At 35.7% G+C, this 14,268-nt stretch overlaps 1 protein-coding gene across 6 annotated transcripts in view; it reads right to left on the reverse strand.

Moving 5' to 3' along the window:
* The window catches only part of Hrb27C (Heterogeneous nuclear ribonucleoprotein at 27C), a 140,793-nt gene that overhangs the window by 23,360 nt on the left and 103,165 nt on the right, over positions 1–14,268 (reverse strand). For 3 of the 6 annotated variants that reach the window (XM_083118354.1, XM_083118352.1, XM_083118350.1), the window contains 2 exons: positions 9,800–9,940; positions 465–587 (listed from right to left, as the gene is read on the reverse strand). In XM_083118354.1, the coding sequence (XP_082974480.1) occupies positions 465–587; positions 9,800–9,940 (264 nt within the window). The remainder of the gene's footprint in view (positions 1–464; positions 588–9,799; positions 9,941–14,268) is intronic. The other 3 variants (XM_083118353.1, XM_083118351.1, XM_083118355.1) reach the window with 2 other exon arrangements.

The raw sequence follows: 14,268 nt of genomic DNA on the forward strand, positions 1-14,268 counted from the left end.
ATTCTAAGATGTAAATATTTTATAATATACTTTGTTACTGCTACAGACCTGTCACTAAATTTAAAGGGGGCTACTTAATAAATCTAGATTACTCTATTTTAACACTATGATGCATAACTACAATTAAAGCAACAATACTACAGTACCTAAACAGCCTACATATTATAGAAGTTATCTTCTAATGTTAGGCTATATTACAATAGTAGCATGCGTCTGACGGTGATTCAGAATTTGAACACAAATCTGTCTATTACATTGCAGACCTAGGTACACAAGCAGACACCAATCCACTGATTTACCGTAATCGACACTTACCACTAGGGCATATTTTAAGCACAAGAAGAACTAACTGAAGATCTACTACAAGCTTTAAGATGGAACATTTGGCAAACTTCATTACACACCCTTCCCTTTAATATTACAAAGGGGGAGGAAAAAGCTTGCATAATTCCTCAAGTACTCACCTTGAGGACCGGGGGGCCCCTGAGTGGGGCCTGGAGGCCCCCCTGGGGGAGGAGGCCCATTTTGTGGCATGTTCCAATTCCAGTTTCCCCCATACCCTGTCTGTGGTCCACCCTGGGGGGGCCCTGTAATAACACCACACACTACTCAGACCTTCCTGCTTTCACCAGCTAAAATTAATCCACATATGGGTCCTTCTTTCCCGACTGTGATTCAAACAGAAAAGATACATGTATGGAATCAAACATGTTTATCAGAGAAAAACTTGACACTAATAACTAACTACCTTCTGAAAAAAATCAATCACTAAACTTTTCTTTTCTATGATATTACATTGCTCTAACTATGTGGGTTAAAAATGGGAGAATATTTCTGCATTAAACAAAGTGCAAAAGGAAAAAAAAAACTAGGCATGCCATGCAATAAAATCTGAAAATTTCTAAATGTGACATGCTGTGTGGAAGTGTTACCTCGCACGTAATGCACAGAGTATTTTTTTTCTGTGAAACATATTGCAGATAGTGTGAGATTGTAGAATTGTATTATGAATAAAATAAGGGCAAATGCAAGTTCTAGTTATATCGTTAGAATTTTGTTACAAATACTGTAACTTCTGTTTTACAGCTTCCATCAAGAAAAACTAAAATGAACAAAATCCAGCCATAACCTCTTGAACTCTCTGAATCACTACCTACAATTTAAATACAAAGCAAAGTTCAGATATAAGTTTCTAATGTGTTCAAATACAGCATGCACTGTAATCTACTTGAATTGTATAGAAGCATGATATTTTTGCATGTGAAAATCAAATTTAACCTGTTGTTTTCCATAATCCACATTTTATTTCTTTACTGCAATGAAATATGGAAGTTTATGTATAATGGCTAGGGGCATGCATATTTCGTTTTTGACGAAAAAACGAAATTTGAAAAAACACATTGTAGTGTTAATTTTTCATGTTTTTGAAAGGTGTGAGATGCATTTTGTGACCATGTTTTGTCACAAAAATAATGCGAAATGAACTGCAAAAAGCGAAATTAACTCAAACACGAAATTCAGGGTTTATTCACAAACGCGACACCTTCCAAGGTCTGAAGTATCCTGTGAGTTATGCAATTCACAGAAAATGGATTAATTCTGCTATTAATATTGGAGAAGCAAAAATGGACTTCTTTACACAGAAATAAACTTAATACTCTGATAACTATATAAATGTGCTATTAGAAGTAAATGTTAATTCTGTGGAATAAGTGTAGTTTTTAAATCAAATTTAGGATTATATTCACAATTTTAAAACCAAAATGTCATTTTATATACCACTTTTCATCCAAATTTTCACCGCTATAACACCAATATTTTATTTTATTTACCGCTTTTGAACCCGAAATTGACTTAGTTTTTGTACCGAAATTTTGCTTCTTTATTTACCAAAAATATGTGCCTCTAATAATGGCAAATACAAATGGAAAGAAAAAATCATTTTGATTATTCCAACACACTTGAAAATTACGCAATGGAGGAGGAAGCTTCTTAATGTGGAAAATTCCTAATGGCATGCAAAAAAAGCCATACTTCTACTCAAGAAAAAATAATTTATCATCAAGCTGCAATGATTTTATCACTACTTTCCAGGGTAAGAACACTGTACTATTTTTTGAAATTCCTTTCTAGCCATTTATGCACAATATAAAACATACCATTAGTGATATAACAAAATTCAGAGCTTATCAATAATTGCATTTCTACTTAAAGGCAGAACTCAAATCTACATAAGAATGTCAACAGAAAATGTCTCAAGTAAACAAAGTAGAATAGTTTGATCAAGTTTTCCTGTTTTTCATTTTGCTGAGGAACACTTACAAATGATCAAACATACAGAAGCAATATAACTTTGCCAAAAAACAAATCTGAATGGGAAGGGAAGTATATAAAAAAAAAAAAAGATTTTTTGTAAATTCATAATAGTATAGGGTTCACACAGATTATACCAGGTTGTACTATGCTGCAATAGCTGAAAGTTCTTGGTAACTCCACAACTCATAGTACATAGCATTATGTTAAAATTTCAAGAATTGAAAAAATGCACCTCTAACTAGGTTTTAAATCTAAATCACCAAATTTTGAAGAAGTAAAATAAGTATTAAGCTAATCAAGTACAGTGGAACCCCAGATATTACATTTTTGCCTGCATTATATATTCAATGTTGACGGTCTCAACATAGCAAAACATTCCTAGATTTTACATTTTCCCACATTTTAAGTTTCTCCAACTTCGATCCCTGAAAACCGTAAAATTGAGGTTTCACTGTAGAAGTTTAGAAAAACACACTTAATCCAAGGCACTTACAGTGAAGATAATTTAAATCTGCTGATTATTCTTTAGGATAATGTCAATTGAACTGGACAACAAAAGTGTTCAACTACTGATCCCCATGGCTCAGCCACTGAAATATTACACATCCAGTACCAAGTAATCTATCATATTTGAAGTGCTGTTATTTCCACTTCTTGTGAATAGTTGAAGTAAAAAATATTGCAATTTGAAATAGATTGTTGAATCCAGCTGTGATCATATAGAAAATCTGGAGGTTAATGGCAGCATAACATCGAAAGTGCAGTTATAGTATAAATAAATACGTACTTCAAAACTGCAACACACTACAATTCACAAGTAGAGTATGCAGTTCCATGCCTTTTTTTTAATAGACCCACGGTTTCCTTCATGCAGTTCCATGCCTTTTTTTAATAGACCCACAGTTTCCTTCAATAGTCTAACATAAATGGCTGTTTTTACCAATACCTAATGCCTAACACAGGATTCAAACTTGTAACTATGAATCGGTGGAGTTCTTTCCTAACCACTCTGGAAAATTTCTTCTTCTTCTTTCTTGATGTTGTAAATATTTATTTTATTTAACATCTGTTGCATGTTTTACTTTCTTCCCTATTATATTTGTTCATCGCAGACAATGCTTTCTCGTGCCAACATAATGAAAACTGGTATTTTTTTTTTCTGGTTACACATTGGACTGAGTTGATGCCAATTTACAGTTTTGGCACACACCAGTGATGTCAGTATAAATTGAAATTTTATCAGATAGCCAGCCAAATATGCCACGTAACAGTTTTGTAGAGTCTACATATATTGAACAAGTTTGATGTCAAAAACTGGATTTTGTGATTACATAACAGGTATTTTAATATTTTGATGTAATTCTTTAATATTTTAAAGCAAACCTGGTATATTCATGATTATAATTTGGAGTTAAATACTTACACATCTACCGAACCTACCAATATTTTCGTACGATAAATTTCAAATCTTTTCTTTCATCTGGGCAATGATTGAATAGCATAGCCAGATGTTGGGCACACCTGGTACTGCCCTCTGACATGACCAATGTTGCCAGTACAAGTTGTAATTTTAATAAATAAATAAATAAAAAATGAATATGCCATAAATAACCCCCTTATAATTGTCTAATCCATAAAAATGTATTGGCCTTTTATCATTTGGATAAATACCCACAAAGACCATCGATACACACTGAAAATTTTTGCAAGCGACTCCACAGCTGTCTTTTATCCATGCTCGTTTTAACTTCATACAAGTTACAAGTTTTACACCTTAGTATTGCTTTCCGCATAGTGAATGTTCATGTAGAGCATGATTTTCTTGTTTAATGTTTTAACAATATCCAAATAGACAAAGTTAATACCCAGTGTAAGTGTCATGTCTCTATCGCTTTTTGTACAAAAGTTACGTATATTCAAAATCTCAGTTGCGTTACTTTTTCGACACCCTGTGTATGAATATAATGTGTGCACTGTGTTTGTATATGAACAAACTTTGAGTTCAAGTGATACAGTGAAAATAACTTTTTACAAAGGGGGGTAAGGGGACTAAAGTTTAGCCTTATACGGAAACCGAAAGAATAAATAGCTGAAATGTATTTATTGTACTTTCAAGCAATTTTTTTGATAATGTGCTGCAGTGTTGATACTGGCAGCCTGTGTTGCATACTGGACTATAACACCAGAAATATTATGCAATTGGACTATAACACCAGAAATATTATGCAATGTACAACACAACTTGCATGCTCGTATCCATGTCTGCAAGGCTCATGATATAATCCTTCCCTTTGGAATGGGACAGGCCTTTACATTGCAGACTTTTGGAACACCCTGTACTTAAACACACATAGGTATGCTCAAAACCAGATCACTCTACAAAAGTAAAAGTAAAGTAAAAAAAAAAAAAAAAAGTAAAGTGTTCCCCTGTGCTTAGCACCATGCCATGAAGGCGTATAGGGGATGTGGGGGTAACACCCCACACTTTCTTGATCCGGTCGTGAGTGGGGGTGATGTGATCAGCACCACGCCCCTGACCACCTTTACCCCCCAGGGTTTCCCCCAGGTACCCATGTTATTCGACACTGGGTGAGCGCCGGATCACTCTACAGGAAAAAAAATTAACTAAACTTTGTTCAATTATACATTCGATCTGAGACACCCCCTCCCAACATCATTGAGTTTGTAAAGGTTAAATAAATTAACTATTGATCAACCTATATATATATATATAGTAAACTAACCATATGCAAAATATCTGAGCATTTCCACATGTTTCACATGCCAAAATTTTGATAATAGAATTCATCCTCATTCAGTGGAGTGAAAATTGTGGTGCAATATGCCTTGCCTACAATCAGTGCAGAGACTTTACTTCACTTTCTTGAACCACCGTGTCTGCCTTTGTCTGCACAACAAATTATTTAACCTAATAATTACTATATACGCATCCTTTCACTATTACTAGGGACCTTCAATTTTCACAATTACAATGACAACGAAAAGTTGGGACACTCACAGCTGTACATCACCTTGTGTTTAGGAACACACATCAGATATACAATCTAAGTTGTGAAGTGGATGCTGCATGACCAGCATTAACTGCCTTTGTAACAACAATGCCAAGTGTAACACTGGCTTTCCCTTTTCCTGTGTTCGCATGTTGAAACAAAGTACAATAAGCTGAAGTTCACCCACAATTTCCCCCCAAAACTCATGAGGGTCACTCCTAACAGAGATCTTGAGCAACCCATACATTTGTACGTGCACGAGACAAACTACGCACTTACAGTATGTTTGGCAAGATGAACAGTCTCTGTTTTAGTTTCTTTGGTGCCACCAGTGACATTCGGCACCCTTGGACACAAAGTTAAATGTTGGCCGAACACAAACTGCACCAGAAAAAAAAAAACTCTCAAAGATGACTGGCTCATAGAAATAGCTTCCTTGGTTAGGTGTCCATAAAAAATGGATCTAGTATAATAAGTAGGGCTCGAATAGTTATGCACTCAAAATACCTGAAAAGTGCATGCAAAATATGCAAATAAATATGTACTTTACGAAAACATCTTACCTTTATTAAATGTCATCTTTCAGTTATTGCAAAAACCCTACATGTAAACAGATTTTTGGTATCTTTTTTCCTGCTCATGCGATTTAGCATGTAAAAATCATAGAAGTTGCAGTTCTGATTATTTACACACACTGTTGTTTACTTTACACAGCTGCTTATAAATTAAAGAAACTTTGCATTCCTTACAGATCATAATCGCACTTGATTACAACACAATATCTCAAAATTTCAACCTTGGAACTTGTATGGTTTTTGGCAAGAATATTTTCATACTCAGAAAAAACTAGCTCTACTTCACAAGATACAATATTTTAAGCCAACAGTATCTGACACGCCAAGTTTAAGATCATCTATAGACCGTCCATTGCATTGTCCTCGTTTCTCTCTCTCTAAAAAAAGTAGTTATTGGCTCTAAAATATGCAAGATGTTTATATACATATATGCATTTGCATATGCAATATTAAAAATGCATAACTATCCGACCCTAATAATAAGTAGTACTATTTATTTTGTTACCAATTCTTGTGGAGAATCAAAAACATAATGAAAGTATTACTTTAGTCAATACGTTCACAAAACTCTGGCATGGGAAATTATTTCCAGTACACAAATAACTCTGAAACTAGAGATTTCATTACTTTCCTAATACACTGTCGTAAAAAGAAGTAGAGAAATTGTACTGAAAATTGGAGGTCCCCATCACACATACGCCCTACATAATTTAAATTCCAAATTCCTATATGTACACTCAAAATAATATTTCTTTAAAAGATACAACTATAAATATGTCACTTTTATTAGAATAATCCACAGTTTTATATATAAATAGGCATACCTTCTTTCTTTCCTACCATTATGCAAGGCATTGCATACAAAAAACACCCCAATGTTAGAAACTCAATAGAAATTAATGTAAAGATGCATATTTTTTGTGAAGGTTAAATAAAATAGGAGTCGAAAAAAACATGCTTAAGGACTGCAATGTCATAAGTCCAGGATAGCAGATCTATAAATTTCTACCATGATAACTAGCATTCAAATAATTTCAAATTGCCCATGTTACTATAAGCAATAAGATAAAATTATAATTTTTCATAAAACTATTGCTACATTGTTCCCCACACAGGGACAGCAGTACTTCTTTAAGATGATACTCATGTGCGCTATTTAAAACTATGACTTATCACATAAGATGCAATAATGCATGCATTAATTATAATTAATTAATAACATATTCTTCGTGAGAGAATTTTTAAAGTTAAAATTCAAATGGGGTTGTACGATCTAAAGAAATTTCATAATTAATGCTCTACTATAAAGTAATTTTGTAAACTAAATAAACAATAACTAGGACAATATTTTAATTTCCAGAACACCAAAATTGTACATTTTTCACTCAGTCTAACCTTCCAAAAATATACAAAAATTGTACATTTTTCACCTACTCTAACCCTACAAACACACACTTCAAATTTCAGCATCTCACTTAAGCTAAGCAGATTAAGAGGAACAAACACTTCATGAGTAACCAGATGTTTACGAATATTTAAAAACCTTCACCATACCAGAAAAGAGAAGCATTACAATACAAATTTTTACTAAGGACCTTGATTTCTCAATGGTAATTAATAACTGAAGTTTAGATTATGTAAATACAGGTTTATATCAGGACAATGTTGCCAGCATCTGTATAAACTGAGAATCTTAAATCTGGCTAATGATTTTCACTATTTTCTATTTCTTCCCAAGTAGTAGTTTTCAATTTAGCTCTTCAATTATTTTTCCAGTTGCAGTTTTGGAGATAAAATTAATTTAGAGAGAATAATTACACATCAAACAATTAATGATAAAATAAAAGTCAGATTGCAGTAGTCATATTTTAATTTATGTATCTATATAAAGTATATCTCATCAAAGAAAATGAGAATAGCACAGCAGTTTTTATCATACAGCAGATTTGTGCATTTTAAATTTTTCAAATTTAAGTAAAAACGTAATTGTCAATTCTAAATGTTTACAAAGAAATATATTCAGATTAAATTATAAAAAAAATAAATATGATTAGGTTTTACCTAGTGTTGAAGGCTCAGCTGGACCTTTGGCCCCGCAGCTATTTTCAATTTTTCCTCTTCTTTCGATATTCCAAAATATAAAAGAATTACATCAGCTTAGAATTCCTTCTAGACCAATGATGTACATTTTCATGTGGATTGCTTTCACTGTTATCTAGATATTCTCAATAGTTTGGTGATTACATAAGTCTATTAAACTATTGATAGTATCTAGATAACAGTGAAAGCAAAGCATACAAAAATTCAAGTCAATGCTCTAGAAGGAACTTTAAGCCAATGTGATTTTTCAGATTTTAGAATATGATAGTGGTTTTTTGAAAGGAGAGGCAAACTTGAGAACGGCTACCCTGGTGGGGCCAAAGGACTAGCCGAGCCTTAAGCATTTCAAGTTGAACATATTTTGGAATAAAGAGTTTCGATGGAACTTAAAAAGATAAAACATTGCCCTACAGAATTGAACAACCACTTAAGATTTTTTACCAGATGGTCGAAAATTTCTAAAATCTTTTGTATTTTGAATTAAGTAAAAATTAGTCATATCTCAAATTTGAATTAAAGATCGGCATTTTGTTTTTCAACAAACATGCATTAAATTAGTGTTAGAGATGTTTGGACACTGTTTCTCACTTCTATTACATAGCTGATATTCCAAGAAGAGCTTTATGCTATAATTTCACCATGTGAAGGGAGTCCGAGTGTCAAAATTGAGTGGTAGTGTCAGTGTAAAGCTCCTTGGGATAATGCACGATGGATATGCTGTTCTTATCTTCATATGTATTTATGTGGTGTTATATGCCTAATGGAGACTTTCCTACCTGGTTCTAGTGATACTGACTTTGTTTTGTATTGGTCAGTACTCTTGCAATCTTTATGACTGATTGATTTAGTTTATTTTACTTTACATTTCTGTCACTTTTAATGAATCGCGAAGACGACTGATTGATTGATTTGGTGTTTTAAGTCCACTATATGCACAGTAACGCTAATCGGAACTGGACCTACAGTTTAAAGTGGGATCCGAACCACTATGTGCCTCCACCTGGTATTGAACACGGGACACCTTGGTTACAAGGCGACGACGCTACCACTGCGCCATCGGGGAGGCCTAATCGCAAAGATGAGGATAAGTTGATATAATAAAGTTGATGAAAGGGCATTCACAAGAATGCCAAGGCCAGGATTCAAACCCAGGACCCCTGAATTTGTAGTGTATTGTGCTAACCACTCTGTCATGATGGGTGGCTGCAATCTTTATGCAATAGAAAAAAGGTGACGAGCAAGAGAAAGCAAGACAATAGGAACACGCACTGCACAGCAGGAAGGCAAGATAATGTGTGTTGCATAGATATTTTAGATGTAAAGGAGTTAAAGGTGAATGTAAATGTAGTTACCATGCAAATAGCACCATGCCATGACGACACATTTAAGGGTTGTGGGGAAGGGCACCATACATTCTCGATCTCAGCCATTTTGGAGGTGATGTGATCAGCACCACACTCCAGCTGCCTTTACCCCCTACGGTTGCCCCCAGGTATGCATTGATTTGAGCTTGGGTGAGCCCTAGAGCTGCTTGATGCAAGGACAGGGCTGGAAAATATCCAACCTTAGATCACCCACCCTGGGTATGAAACCACCTGGGTGATCCTTGTGGCAGTCAGATGCCCTACCAACTGGACCACCGCAGCTCGATGTATGAATTATCAAATAAATGAAATCAAGGTCCCTATATATCACACTAAGACAACACACACATACAACCCTTTCAAGTTTCAAACTTAACTTTCAAAATGATTAACATATCCCAGACAATAAAGGAGTTCAAATGATTTAACTTACCGTATGCACCATAGCCCTGCTGCTGTGGGGGTCCACCATAGTTAGCACCCCACTGTGGAGGAGGCATCTGTTGACCTTGGGGACCAGGAGGGGCACCCCATCCTTGGTAACCTCCAGGGCCTGGAGCGTTTCCGTAACCTGCTGAAAAACAAAAACAATAAATAATCCAAATGCTTATCAATCACTTTCCCCTACAAACACAAATACACAAGATGCGGGAATAACCTATATCTGATCATGTTTCACACAGTACTATACTATGTGGGAATTTTTAAGCAAAAAATGCAGGCTCGACCAAGACTAACTCTGGCCTAAGGTTGAAGTCCTGGACGAACCTTTATTTATTGTATAAATTTCTACTGTGTGTGCCTAATTGTAAGGTGAAAATACAATACTTAGGACATTGCCTTGCAAGTCTCAATCTGCATAACAGTTCACACTGGTACTTGAAAACAGCAAATCCCAGAAGATGGAAAGGATAAAACACGGAAAATGACAAGCTAAGGAAAAAAACAGGGGTGTGAGAGAGATGCTAGCACAGAGTAGACAATTACGCAAGTTTCTCACAAAAACCTAGTTTTGGGATATTGAAAATATTTAAATAAATATTGAAAAGAGTGAGCAGAAAAATCAGCTTGCAAAAGGCACCACATGACAGAAGTGAAGCCCGAATATAGCTATTCCACCACATCAACTTGATGATGATACTGAGAATGTGGAAAGCAAAGCAATATCTTCCACATTTGGGATTATATCATTTTTGTAATACTTTTCGCTACCTCTCTAAAAGAAATTCAAACACAAGAAAAGTTTCATCAAGTTTATTATATTACCTTCATGCAGAAGTGAATTGAGTGGACTACAGATATGAGAGATCTGAAATACAAAATGTGTGACATCAATGTAGATTAAAACAACCGTCTTATATTGACATGAACCAAACTGTTTGCAGCTAAATAAGAGAGTCTGAAACAGATATGAGAGATCTGAAATACAAAATGTGTGACATCACTGTAGATTAAAACAACCGTCTTATATTGACATGAACCAAACTGTTTGCAGCTAAGTAAGAGAGTCTGAAACATATGGATATGAACCCTAAAAATCAAGACCAACCCGTACAGGGTGTTTCATAACCATAGGATCCACACCTGCTCACCAAAAATGGTTACAATGCCTGATTTGACTGAATCACCCACATGAAAAATAACATATTGGGATGTGAGTATTACTCACTGCTAAATAAAAAGAAATCATTAAAAGAGAGTACGAGATGTCGATCAAAACAACATTTCAGAGGTCAAGACTGCCTCCTTCTTCAGGTAATACGTATTCTTCGACACCTGACATGGTGTCACGTTAAGAAAGTGTTAGTTGAGGATACAGGTAAAAGGTTATGGTAAAAAACACCTATGGAAAAAAAGACCCCACTTTGTAGCTGTAAAAATCTTCACTCTAATAAAACTCATATCTAAAAACCATGTATTTCCTAATCTAAAAAAACTTAAAAGAAATGTCCGAAGCAGTTGTTAGAAGCCACCTGGTCAGTGCTTGGGAGAAGCGAATGTGCAGCGTATGCTCAACACGGAGGAGGAAGCTACCTTCCCCTCCGTAGTTTTCCCCCCTCTTGAAACTGGTGCGTCACCGATCCAAGGTGAACTCAATTTCCACCTCGGCAGCCCTCTTAACCTCGGATGTGACATGGAAACCTATCTTGGAGTTATTATTTACGGCTTTATCCCATTTTTTGAAAAATGCAATCCACCCATCTTCCAAATTGCCGTCGTCTCTGTTAAGTTTCTTCCAATTATCTGTGCATATACACGCTGTTTCACAAACATTCCTATCCATTTTGTTGTTCACTTTACTGATAACTTCCCTTGTTGCGATCTTATGTCCACTAATCAATATGTACTCTGATAGTCCAGTTTTGGGTATACCCTCCTTAATATCCTTGTCGTGTTCATCCCACCTGACACGCATGCTTCTCCCTGTCTGTCCCACGTATTCCTTCCTGCGTTTGCATCCAATCTTATAAACTCCCTTTTTGCTCTTCTGGGTTATCATGCGTATCTGCTCCCCTTTTTTTAATATCCTGTGGAATGCTTTTCGATGCTCCGAGGTGCTTTCATCCCGCATTTTACACCATATTCTTTCACTGTCTTTTCAATTCTTTCGGAGACACCTTTCCGATAGGGGATTCGGACAAAATGAATTTCATTTCCGCCCTTTCCTTCCCCGGTTTAGTCTTTCCCTTCCTCTTTAATGCTGTGGGAGCGTTCCCTCTTAATTATTTTCTTAGCTTTCTTGGCCACCTTTTCCATATCCAGTATTGTGTACCCATTTTTTATACCCACCCTCTTTATCTTTCTCTTTTTCTTTTTCCTTTTCGTCATTACATAATCTTTCATCTTGGATGAAAAAATTAAGGTAAACATTTGACTTTATCCTATTGGAGTGTTCGGATTTCTTGTGGAGGTACAAGTCACCTACCAACAGTTTATGAAAAACCACAGTTATAATCCTTTTGTCAGTTTTGGTAAGGCACAGGCCCAAGAAATTGATCCTCCCGTCAACTAGGTTTATCCCTGGTAAAGCTGATTCTGGTATCTTGTTTCCCTAATTCGGTAAAAACCTTGTCAAGTTCGTGTTCGTCCCCAATAATGAGGATGTTGTCGACATACCTCCCATAATATTTCAACCCCTCCCCTACACGTTTTAAAGCAATTTTTTTGACGTAGTGCATAAAGATATTGGCCACAAGGCCTGATATAGGGTTTCCCATAGCCAACCCTTCTTTCTGTCACAAGATCTTGTCATTTACTTCCATCTTTGCAAGCAGTACCCGCCTTTTTCCCGGGGTACGCTGGGATACAGGTTAATTACGTCAAAGCTACTGATCATGTCCGATTCCCCAATAACTAATTTTTCAATGGACTCTTTTACCATAACTGAGTTTTTAACACTAAATTGGGTGTCTACATTAATTTTCCCTCATTCTCTTAATCAACTCTTTGGCTAAACCATAGCCTGGGTGTTCGTACATGGGGATAATGGGTCTAAGAGGTACCCGCTCTTTACGTGTCTTTGGTATGCAGAATGCATTGGGAATATTCCCTTCCTTGACGCCCTTAAGGAGTTTCTTTTTTTTCTGCACTACCCAGTGTAATGTTGGTTTCAATGCCTTTTTTGACCTCATTCTTAATCTTATAGTTAGGATTCCCTTTAATTTCTTCGTAATCATTATTCCTGAAACTATCCTCCAATTTGTTATATTCTTCTTCTTCACGTATCACCATTTTATTTTCCTTGTCAGACCTGATTAAATACAGATTGTTGTCTTTAACTCATTTTTTTCACTTTATGCAAGCATTCCCTAAGTTTATTGCCTTTTACCTCCCTTTGGGTCCTATTAGTACCCTTAGATGAGCATTGATCCCTGACGCTTCTATGCATTTGTTCATCAATAGTATCGCATACCTTTTGCCTAACCATAGTCTTGTCCTCTTTTTCGTCTAACCTCCCTACAATCTTTTCAGTGGCAATAATAAATTCCTCTTCCCAAAGGTTCTATCTTTGATGGCGAATTTGTGTCCCATTTTCGTAATTTCCGTCAAAGCTTCAGGAGGTTCGTTTTGTTAAATTCAAAACGACAACCTTGTTTTCACCATCCCCCTCACCTCCACTCTTTCCTCCATTCACCCTTTTGTTAATTCCCAATTTGGCAGTTTTCTTCCTAATTGTGTCGATATCTTTAGCCTTCGCCTTTTCAACAGTCCTAAAATGTCGCTCTTCGATGCGTCTCCATGTTATTTTGTTCAGTCATCCTCCAATTTCTAAATGTAACCGATAACATTCACGGTTGTCTTTCTACCTGTCTATATGCTTCCCTTATGAACTTTCCTAACATTTTAAGCTGCAATCCTCTTTTCTGTTCTAGCCCACTAACACTTAGGGGTTGATATCCCCATTTTAAAAAAAAAAACAGTAAAACACCCATCTTTTTACATTGTTTGAGAAAACTGATCCTAATTAGTGCCCTATTAAGTTTAATCCTCAACTTTTCAAAAGTGCGCACTTTCCTCCCCGTATCGGAGATTAATACCGTATTTACGCGTGTATAATGCACACGCTGGTTTTTGATAGGGAAAAGTGCCAAACAATTATATCTCGTATATAGTGCATAGTACAATTCAGGTTCAATAAATGGCTTTCTTAGTTGCAGGTCGTAAAGCTGTTGCTATGTCGATCAACAATGAATGACATCATTCCTGTTCAATGAGTCACCTGTTGCTATGTGGACCAAGAGGAGAACATTACATTACAAAGTGAAAAATTGTAGCACATGGCCTTGAAACACTTGTAAGTGGTTTTGCTAATTTCCTCTTTAAAACTTCAAAATCTGTACTTTTTCTATGACTAACGAAACATTTCTAGGAGGCACATTCAGGACTCTCAAACTAGCAGTT

The sequence above is a fragment of the Lepisma saccharinum genome, chromosome 3 (genome assembly GCF_977018435.1).
Source record: "Lepisma saccharinum chromosome 3, izLepSacc3.1, whole genome shotgun sequence".
Taxonomy (NCBI): Eukaryota; Metazoa; Arthropoda; class Insecta; order Zygentoma; family Lepismatidae; genus Lepisma; species Lepisma saccharinum.